Source organism: Molothrus ater, chromosome Z, assembly GCF_012460135.2.
Source record: "Molothrus ater isolate BHLD 08-10-18 breed brown headed cowbird chromosome Z, BPBGC_Mater_1.1, whole genome shotgun sequence".
NCBI classification, from domain to species: Eukaryota; Metazoa; Chordata; class Aves; order Passeriformes; family Icteridae; genus Molothrus; species Molothrus ater.
The window spans coordinates 47,317,505-47,327,427 of NC_050511.2; the positions used below are offsets into that span (position 1 = coordinate 47,317,505).

At 36.8% G+C, this 9,923-nt stretch overlaps 1 protein-coding gene across 4 annotated transcripts in view; it reads left to right on the forward strand.

Annotated features, from left to right (window-relative positions):
• TDRD7 (tudor domain containing 7) overlaps positions 1-9,193 on the forward strand; it is a 46,965-nt gene extending 37,772 nt beyond the window's left edge. For 3 of the 4 annotated variants that reach the window (XM_036403672.2, XM_036403671.2, XM_036403673.2), the window contains exons 9-17: positions 614-725; positions 1,516-1,718; positions 1,864-1,998; positions 3,389-3,472; positions 3,635-3,769; positions 4,091-4,201; positions 5,634-6,124; positions 6,450-6,610; positions 8,722-9,193. In XM_036403672.2, coding sequence (XP_036259565.1) covers positions 614-725; positions 1,516-1,718; positions 1,864-1,998; positions 3,389-3,472; positions 3,635-3,769; positions 4,091-4,201; positions 5,634-6,124; positions 6,450-6,610; positions 8,722-8,942 — 1,653 coding nt within the window. In that variant the 3' untranslated portion in view covers positions 8,943-9,193. The remainder of the gene's footprint in view (positions 1-613; positions 726-1,515; positions 1,719-1,863; positions 1,999-3,388; positions 3,473-3,634; positions 3,770-4,090; positions 4,202-5,633; positions 6,125-6,449; positions 6,611-8,721) is intronic. The other variant, XM_036403674.2, reaches the window with a different exon arrangement.
• The last annotated feature ends 730 nt before the right edge of the window (positions 9,194-9,923 follow it).

A 9,923-nucleotide genomic window follows, 5' to 3' on the forward strand; every position in this document is an offset into this window, starting at 1 on the left:
ATTTTCCTTTGTCACAGTGTTTAGACCTTCTTTTTAATATTTGCTTTGAAGATATTTTGCAAGATAGAGTTTCAGAAAAAAGTTGTAGGAAGTCCCATCAAAGCCTTCCTTCTGTAACTTTAGCTCCAGTTATTTGCTGGCAGTAGTAGTTTCCGTTCTAGTTTCCTGCATTGACTGTGGTATTTGGATCAAAGTAAAGACAAGCTTAAATCAAAATTATTCTCTTAATGCTGTAAAAACAGTAGGCAAAACTTAAAATGGCACCTAAGTAGTATTTGACTTTTCAACACTTTCAAAATTTTGTAAATAATAATTGTGACTTTATTACCTTTCTTTGCATAGTTTGAGATAGTATATGCTGAATTCTTGCAGCACAGTTCCTGTTTGAAGTTCAGATTCTGCAGAACAGTTGGAGCGGATGGTATTATACACATCTTGAGAAGGAGGCTTTCCCTGAAAACATGAAATTAATGGTACTAAACTGGCAAAAAGTAATTTGTCTGTGGTTGTATTAGAGAATGTGACAACCAAATGCAGTCTCCGTAGACTCAAGGAAACATACTTACAATTATATTCATGATCTTGTCCTTTTAATTCCCTTTTCCCTTCTCAGGTATACTATGTTGATCATGGCTTCAATGAATTTGTTGAAAGCAACAGTGTGTGCAGACTGCAGAAACAATTCAGATCACTTCCTTTTCAAGCTGCAAAATGTAAACTGGCAGGTAAGAGAAAGCCAGTGCTGACTGCACACATGCTTACTGTTGGCACAGCTTATGTATTGAAGCCTCTGTGAGACTGGGAGTTCTGATCCTTTTTTGTAATAGTTCTATATGTGTTTGATAGATTTTGTTCAGCTCAGCTAGTCTAAGCAGACATGGGTATGCATGGAAAGAAGGAAAAGAAAGGAAGAAAGGATGTGAAGAAGAGTTTTACAGAGAATCCTTGATATTAGAAGATGATTTTATCCTGTACCATTGTAATGGAGCCTAATTGTTTCTGCACTTAACATGGATGTCTTTATCCCTTTAATATACATGAGCCTAAAGAAATAAAAGGAAAAATTTAAAGTAAAGGAAATGTGTTGTGTCAAGCAATGTGCACTAGCACATTTCTTTCCATAAATGAAGTACATCTGTTGTTGCCAAATTAGGCAATATTTCTAAATATGTTTAATTATTCTGAAGTGATCCTAGTGCTATTAGAAAGGTAAATTTATTTACCTTTCTAAAACTAGTAGGCCTTTCTAACTTTTTTAAAATATTAAATTTTAAATATATGAAATTGTTGTGAATGAGCTTGAATAATTTTTGATTGGTTGATTTTTTAATACTTGACATGCTTTCCATTTTTTTCTACACATTTGCCTCAACTCTTTCTGAAGAGGGTCTTTTTCTTTTCTATTTTGCCCCCAAAAGTGGCTTTCTTTGATAAAAAAGTAGAAATTAAGTAGATAGCAAGTAATAGGGGTGCAGTAAAACTTCTGTCCACAAAAAGGTCCGGTGTGTCTTACAGGACTGGAAGCCTTCTGTGATGATCCTGTCCTAGTAAAGGCTGTGGAATCACAGACATGTTTCAAGATATTTGCTGTGGAAATACTGGAAAAGAGTGATACTCCTCTTCTTGTCCTCTATGATACTTCTGGAGAAGATGATATCAACATCAATGCTGCTTGTCTGAAGGCATTGTATGACAAGTCCCTTGAACTGCACCTACAGGTACCATTGTCCTGTTTCCTCCTTAATTATTAAAAATCAATTACTGTTGAGGTCTTATATGGACAAAAAACAGTAGTCAGAAATTTGCTAAATTTTGTGGGTTGTTTTTTTTTTTCCCTTTCTTGTCACACTCTTACTGTTGCAGGTAGATGCACTGTATACCAATGTTAGAGTAACCAGTGTTTCCTCTGATGGGAGCCTGTATTGTCAAGTGCCATCCAAAGGCTTGTCTAGACTTTCTGAAATATTGCAGAAACTAGAAGACTACTTTATTTACAAGGTAAGTTCCACGGTAAGGGAAATGGTAAAGTCATGCAGCATTTCTCCAGAGAGTACCAATAATTTTCCTTGCACATAAGTTCAAGTTTCTGTGGTAGCCATAGACTATTTAAAAAGGCTAAAAGTTCTCTTTCTAGTTTGGGGCTTTCTGGCGCGCACCTTTCAGTGTGAAAAGTGTCTTTTGATGCATTCTTTTCAACGTCAAAGTGATGTATAGGGGACTTTTTGAAAAGTCTTAAGTTGCTTTAAAATAGGCACATGGTGGAGAAGTCTGGTGTTCCACCATGTTTACAGATACATGCAGCATCCTTACTAGTCTCAAGGGAATTTAGGTCAAAGAGAAAAAATCTTATGAGAATCTAATTTGTAAGAATTAAGATAATCAATTTTGTAGTTCTGCTGAGCCTGACAAAATCAAATCATGCAAAGCAGATCCTGTTGGAACTGCTGCTTGTGAAGCTATGCTGTCGAAGTGTTTGAGGTGTAGAAGTTAAGCTTTAGACCTGTTGTCGCGACCACCTGGTACTATTTTATACTGAACGTATTTCATTTATCAGGATTCAGTTTCAAGCAAGCTAAACACTGAAAGAAAGTGTATAAATATTTTGCTAAAGTTGCTGAAGTTTAGCAGCACAAGTTGGTAAAAGTTGCTAAAATATTTAGCAACACAAAGACACTAAGGAAGGCAGCCTTATAGGTGTTTCAAGAATTGGTATTCTTGGGAGATAGTGGTTGTTATTTTCTTGCTGCTATCAAAGAAAGAGATTATTCTTCAGATTCTGTTAATACCAGGCTTTGCAGCTTATCTGGAGTATTTTAACTCATTTTGCCCAAGAATTTAAACTTAGTAAGGTGTTGATTGTTCTTCAAATGTAGTTTCCCTACTTTTTATAGTGTAGCTATTTTCTTGTTTTGTTATTTAGGATTATTATGGTGCCTGTCACCCCTATGAGACTTTCATTTGAGTTAGCAGTAAATTTGGTTTGTTATATGTCTCAAGAAATTTTATGCTCTAGAATATAAGCTAGGAACTTCTTCACTTGAGCTTGTCTGTCATAGCCCTTAACTGCTCTCACTTTTCAAGTCAAGTAATTGTTGGTGATTTTCTAGTCTTTTTCCAAATGTGGCTTTTTACCCCTGTCACTTCATGTTCTCCCAATTTCCCTGTAAGATACAGAGTTTGGGACAAAAAGTTTACCAGCTGGGGAAGCTTAAAGCAATGTGATAACAAGTGTTTCTAAAGCCAGAAAGATACTTTTTATTTGAAACAGAACTTTTGCTTCTCAATACTTTTTATGCCATGTCTTGCTTTTGAAATGGTTACTTGAAATGGTTAGTGTGCCAGATAGTAATAGCTCTGTGCTTTTTGACTCCTGTTTTTGTATTTGCAGCAGACATCTGAGTTCAATGTATTGCTACCTTTCTGTGGCAAAATCTGCTTGTTTCCTTCCAAAGGAAAATTGGCACGTGTAGAGGTAAGAAGTATTCAAAAAGCAGCTAGAATTTGCCCACATAGAAATGTCTCTTCTTTTTGTTTAACTCACTCTGAATGCTTTGTTTCCATTAAATATTTTATTATGTGTGTGTCACTGTTGGTTTTTTAATCTCAAAATTATGCTCTTGCTTTCTTCTTTCAGATAAAAATTATTCACACTAGACGGGCACTTGATGTGCAATTTATGGATAGTGGAACAGTTGCAACTGTAAAAGTATCAGAGCTCAAAGAAATCCCACCACAATTCCTGAGAGAAGTAATTGCAATACCTCCTCAGGTAGGAAGACATGTTAAAGTTAACCTGTATTCAATCTCTTGCCAGTGTTAGTAGTGCTGCTACTTCAAGGTTTATGTACTGAAATTCTGTTTTGTTTCACAGCATTCAACATTGCAGTGTATTTTATTGTGCATCTTCGCCTGAAATAAATCACAGTGTAGTCCTGTGAGTTGGTGGATGTTGTGTATGTGTCATGGTACTGGATTTGCATTTTGCTCTTTCTGTTTGTCATGCATCATTGACTCTGTCAGCATTATTCTCTGAATTGGACCAGCTTTTGTATTACTAAATTATACCTTGTATACTTAATTCTGTTCTTAGGCTTTGAAGTGCTGTCTGGCAGATCTGCCTCCTAACACTGGCATGTGGACTCCAGATGCTGTACTGTGGCTGAGAGATGCTGTAATAAATTGTCCTGAATTTAGCATGAAGGTAAGTAGTCAAAATGCCTATGAGACCTGAACTGGCATAGGCTTGTGGAAAGAGCACTGGAAGAACAACTTCAAAAGCTTAACAGCTCATCAAATTGGTTTTTGTTACAGAAGTGTAGAAGTTTGTATCCAGCTGAAGGACATAAATTCTATACAAAGTTCTTTTCTTAGTAAATTTATTATAAAACTTACTTGCTTAGGCCTGTTAGAATCTTGTCTTTTCCCCTCTGCTGTGAATTTAGCAATTTTCACAGCAGTTGTTCATTTTGCTGTCCAAGTCCAAATATACAGCTAGAGTTGTTTCACCACTGATAAGAAAGAAACATAGTTGTCATGTTTCAGCACGTAGAAATACACAACTTCTCAGTTAATCTTGAATTACTTTTACGCCTCTTGTGAGCAAAGCTTTTTCTCCTTCTAATCTCTTTGAAAGCAGTTTTATTTTTTATTTGCTTTTTCTAATTGACTTTGTTTTAGTATATGCTTTATATAGTTAGAATTTCTCCTATCTTTGAGATAAAATTGTTTCCATTTGCAATTTTCACTTAGTTTAACTTACTGAAAATACCCTTATAAATGAAATCTATTATAACTACAGACTAAACAAAGATAATTTCTTCTTAACCTTTTGATTCCAGCTGCTGTCAGACACTTTGAAAAAGTGCTTTATAGCTTTCCATAACCTTCTTGCTTGCTTTAGTCTAGACCTCTACTCTGAGACTTATACCTGTTGCACCTGGCTTTTCTAGACATCCTCTTCCAAAAGAGCTTGAATTTGGTGCTCATTTTGGCTGTATTAAATAATAGAGAACAGATTCATGCTTTAATTGTAGAAAGTTTTTATTCCTGGCTAGGAACATCAGCAGAAGCATCTTTAAAAGAATGTTGCATACTTTGTCAAATTAAAATTTAAGTGCTTCACTATTAATAATGTTAGCATATCTGGTGGTAAATAGGAAATATTTTTATGTCAGTGCTTAAAAATTACATGCGAGAGAAACCTAGAAGATTTTTTTCTTTTTTTTTTTCATCTAATTTAGCAGGCTTCATTTCCCATAATGACTGGAAGATAGCTTAAAGGATTAGGTGTTATTATTTAATAAGTTGTTTATATCTGTGTGGACACTGGCTACTGTTCTTCTGGAAGCAAGAATTCTATTCAATTCTACAGTACTGTGATTGAACCTATTGGATGGAACAAAATTCAAGTTTTGTGTTTGCTTTAAGTTAGTGGAATTGCTGCAGTGTTTTTTATCTTTTTATCTTCTGTGAACAGTTTATTACCCCCAACTTCTTTAATATCTTTGGGAGAACACTGAAACTGTTTCTGTATGTAAGTGCAATGAACTGTCGCTGCTTTAGTCTTCTGTACAAAATCAGATGTGCCTTTAATAGTTAGTAACTGGTTGTTAAACGGTATTTTGTGTTCCAAGGTGATTAAACAGGATGCTTCAAAAGGAATTGCACACATCTACTTGTTTGCTCCAGAGAATTTCCCAGACATGGATCGTAGCATCAATAGACAGATCAAAAATGCAGACTTGTGGAAGCATCAAAAAGATGTTTTCTTGAGTGTGGCTCCCAGTGGGACAGGCTTCACAAAAGCTGTAGGTGATGCTGTTCCAGCTCTACAGTTACCTAGTGGGAAGCTGGAGAAGAGTTTCCCTGATTCAGGCAGAGAGCCCGGCAGTGCAGTGTCCACCATGGAGATGCCACCCCCTCTACCCTTGCCAAAGCCTGGTGACCTCATGGATATCTACGTCTCGGTGGCCTGCCATCCTGGTCATTTCGTTGTCCAGCCTTGGAATGAGCTAAACAATCTGTACGCCCTAATGGAAGAAATGATCTTGTACTACAGCAGGGCAGAAGAGAAACTTGTGACCATTGAAAAAAATAAGCTGTATGCAGCTAAAATTGGAGATGAGTAAGTAGATACTTAAATTACTTAAAATCTTTGAAAGCAAGCTTAACTCTGTGAAGCTAGGCAAGCCTAGCTTTGCTTAGTCTGCATTGTTAACAACATAGCAGATGTCCAATGATATCTGAGAGATTAAGAGAATAAATGAGATTGCAGTCTCTTCATGCTTCCAGATTGTAGCTGGGATAGTTGATATTATTCAGCTAAATCCAGGTTTGGGAAGCCTGAGGCATGTTGGTCAAGATTTTTTGGTTGTGCATTGTTTTTCTGGTGCTTTGACAGTGTGCGAATATGAATTCAAATGGTCTATTCTTGTTCTTCCCCCTTTTAGGTGGTACAGGGTCATAATAAAAGGGATTCTTAGAAATGGGCTTTTGTCAGTGTATGAGCTGGACTATGGCAAACATGAGTTTGTCAGTGTAGGGAAAGTACAGCCGCTCCTGGATACATTCAGAACACTACCTTTCCAAGCTATCACAGCTCAGCTTGCAGGTAGGTATCAAGCATTTGCAATTGTTTTTGTTAAAGTCTTACATCAGTGGGCATATGAGATGAACAGAAATGTAAAATGGAAAAAAGTCAAAGATTATGTAATTGAGTTTTTCTACATGTTTATGTCCTGCTTTTATTCTTGGCATACATAGGCGGTGATGATTCTATTTAACTATTTTTGTTTGTTTAATTTAATGCAGCACTTTAGGATACCATCTTTGAGAATGGAGACTCTTTAAACTTTCCCAGCAGCTGCTTTTCATGGTCATAAAATTTATCATTGATGTGTGTGATATCTACTATGCAAAAGACACAGGGAAATAAAAACTTAATGTTTTTTGGATCCTTTAACATAGCCAATTACCAAGTGTGAAAGTTATTATGTGACTGTTGGTAAGGACCTAATGTTCTGATTATCATAGTTTACATAAAGTTAGGAACCTAGATGTTGAATTTCTAGAGGATTTTTAGATATATATATATATATATCTTGACCCTATTGTAATTCCAGTTGCCTGAAATGTATTGGTTTTCTCAAACAAAGAACTCCATGAGGGGATGGGGCTTTCAATAAGTTTACATAAGAAAATTTCCTTGAGAATATGGCACATAGAGAGTGTACATGCATCTAAGAGAATTTCAAAAATAAAAATTGATCTCTCCGTGCTATCTTTTCTTTCATTTCAAAATTTTTCCTTCATTTCTGTGTTGTCTTGGGATGTATATGTCTCATCTTAGTCAGCTGCTGCTTGCTGATGCTGTTTGGTCAGCACTGCTCTAGATTTCAGTCACAGAATATACTTGTTGGAAGTGACAGGTGACAGAGTTAGTGTCCTGTGCCTTCTGTGGATTTGCTTTCCTGCATAGCCTCAGTGTGACCTTGGGGTTTGTTTTAAACTAGTGATGTGTGGTGGATGTGCTACCGACAGGCTGGGGTCCTCAGCGTGCAGTGCTGTGATGTGGCTGATTTCTGGCTGTGTCTGTCTTCTGGAGGATCCAGCCCAGCAAGCCTGCAAGTCATCCACTTTTCCTGCTTCACTGAGTCTCCCAAGTAGCTACCTAAATTGCCTCTGAGATTCTTCATATTGTCAAAGCAGGCCAGCTAAGCCTGGAAGATCAGTAACTATTGTCCTGCTATTCTTCCACTTTTTTCTCTCTGTTTTTGTGTCTCATGCCTCTTAGTCGCTAATCTGTTTCCTTGTAAAATCCCATTTGCTTTCCCATTTGCATAATGCTTTCCTAGCAATAATTACTCTTCCTTAAGTGTTGATTAACTATTGACTTTTCATTCCTTTTGGAATCTGCAGGCAACTGTGTTCCTGTGTTGTCCTGTCAGTGGCAAGCTGCTGCTAATAATAAAAGCAAAGTATTGTCATTTTGCTGTTCTGCTTCTGTTATCCATCAAGTGGCTTTTGGGTATTCCACCGTGATATTTGAGCCCGTGTGTCTAGATGCCGTACGCCAGCAGTGGTCTGGGCAACTGAATCCCAAGTCTGCAGGAGCCACTTATTTCTAGGTGGATTGCAGCCATATTCAAAAACCTGTTTAGGTTCCAGCAGACTTGACTTTGTGGGATACTACTCTGAAAAAATAAGAGCAGTTGTGAGGCATTTAGGCATAATTTCTATTTGTTTCTGCCCCCTATATGTCTTGTTTGGGACTTAAAGGTTTGGCAGGTGTTTTAGTAACTGATGCTGCTTTGAGATGAAAATCTAAAGCAAGGCCAATGGGACAAGTAATGTCAGCACCCTCAGGCTGAAAACAAAGGAAGTTTGTTTTGAAAGAATCTTTAGTTTCCTTTTTGTCATGGTTCCTGATAAGCCCTGGTCATGCAAGGCAGCTAATATTCTCTGAATTCCTCAGTGAGTCAGTGCATCTGCTTTTCACTTCTGCAAACCTAGCATTATCTTTAAACTTCAAGAAAAAATAAATGTAATAATTAAGTTTGTTTGTGTGGAAGATGAGTGAGCTTGTGTGTTTTTTCTAGATTTAAGTTGCATGCATTAGCACTTTAAAAACTGTTTTCTCAAGTATTTAAACTCACACCACTTCTTTTAAACTTAGATTGTTCTAGTCTATAAATGACCTGTTTTGCTTTATGTTTGTTCTAGGAGTGAAAAACCAGCAGTGGTCAGAAGAGGCATCAATAGTGTTTCGGAATCTGGTAGAGAAGAAACCTTTTGTGGCACAGATACAGGCAGTTAATGACAGCACTAACTCTTGGGATCGAAAAATAGTGACTTTTCTTGTGGACACATCTCTTCCACATATTGATACATGGATTCATGATTTTGTGTCTCAAAGTCTTGTGGAATTTTCAAAGGGTGATTAATCATCACTTCTGCAATGTAGCAGCTTAGCAATAAAATGAGTAACAGGCTTTGAAGAGAAGTATAACTACTACATGGCCTTGAAGACATAATGGGGATAAAATTGAAAAATCTGTGTTTGTTTAACAAGTTTGGATTCTGTTGACTTCAGTTGACTTTCTGAAAATTTTCACGTTGTTTACCATTGTAATGCTAGAATATTTGAGTTAAATTATTTTAAAAGTTATTTATCAATAAAACAATGTTCAGTTTTGTTCTTGTGATCATTCTAATTTTGGAGGGATTTTTATCTCATAGCTATTACTCAGTCATTACAGGGTAGTCCTTCCTTTAACAAGTGTTTTTTATTTCTGAATTTATTGTCAGAGACATGCATTATTGTTGAGTTTTTCCTTTTTCCTTAACTTGCTAAGCTTTGAATAGTGCCTTGTTTGGCATACTGCATTTGTGGGGTGGAACATTCACAGACAGCTGTTCACTTTGTGTACTTACTGCTCTGTTTGCTGTTCTTTAGCAGTGATACCACTTTCCTGAATTCTCTGCTCCCCTCCTCACCCCACCTCTATGACCAGCTGCTAAATTCAAAGCATTCCTTTCCCTCATTTTTTGATAGCTTGTTTTCATGTATGCTTCTGAGACTCTTCAGAGGACTTCTGCTCCCTAGGGGACAGGAGAAAGTAGTGTCCTATAAGCATGCAGATGCTTCAAGGCCTTGGAACACAGTATTTTCAGCCTACTTTAGAACCTACTTTATTTTTGGCCTTAGAAATATTTAGAGGAGGTGTAGACATGATTATATTTCATAGTCTGCTGTCTCAATTTAAATTTGCTTGTCCCTCAAGATTGTTGAACACAATATTAAAGCTTTATACGAGGAATGCCAGCAATGGGATTTTTTCTTCTGTGCACAGCTGTGTAGTATTTCTAGTAGGACGCAAGCCAAGCTAAGAAATTCTGCTATGATGCTGTTTGCAGAAGTACGG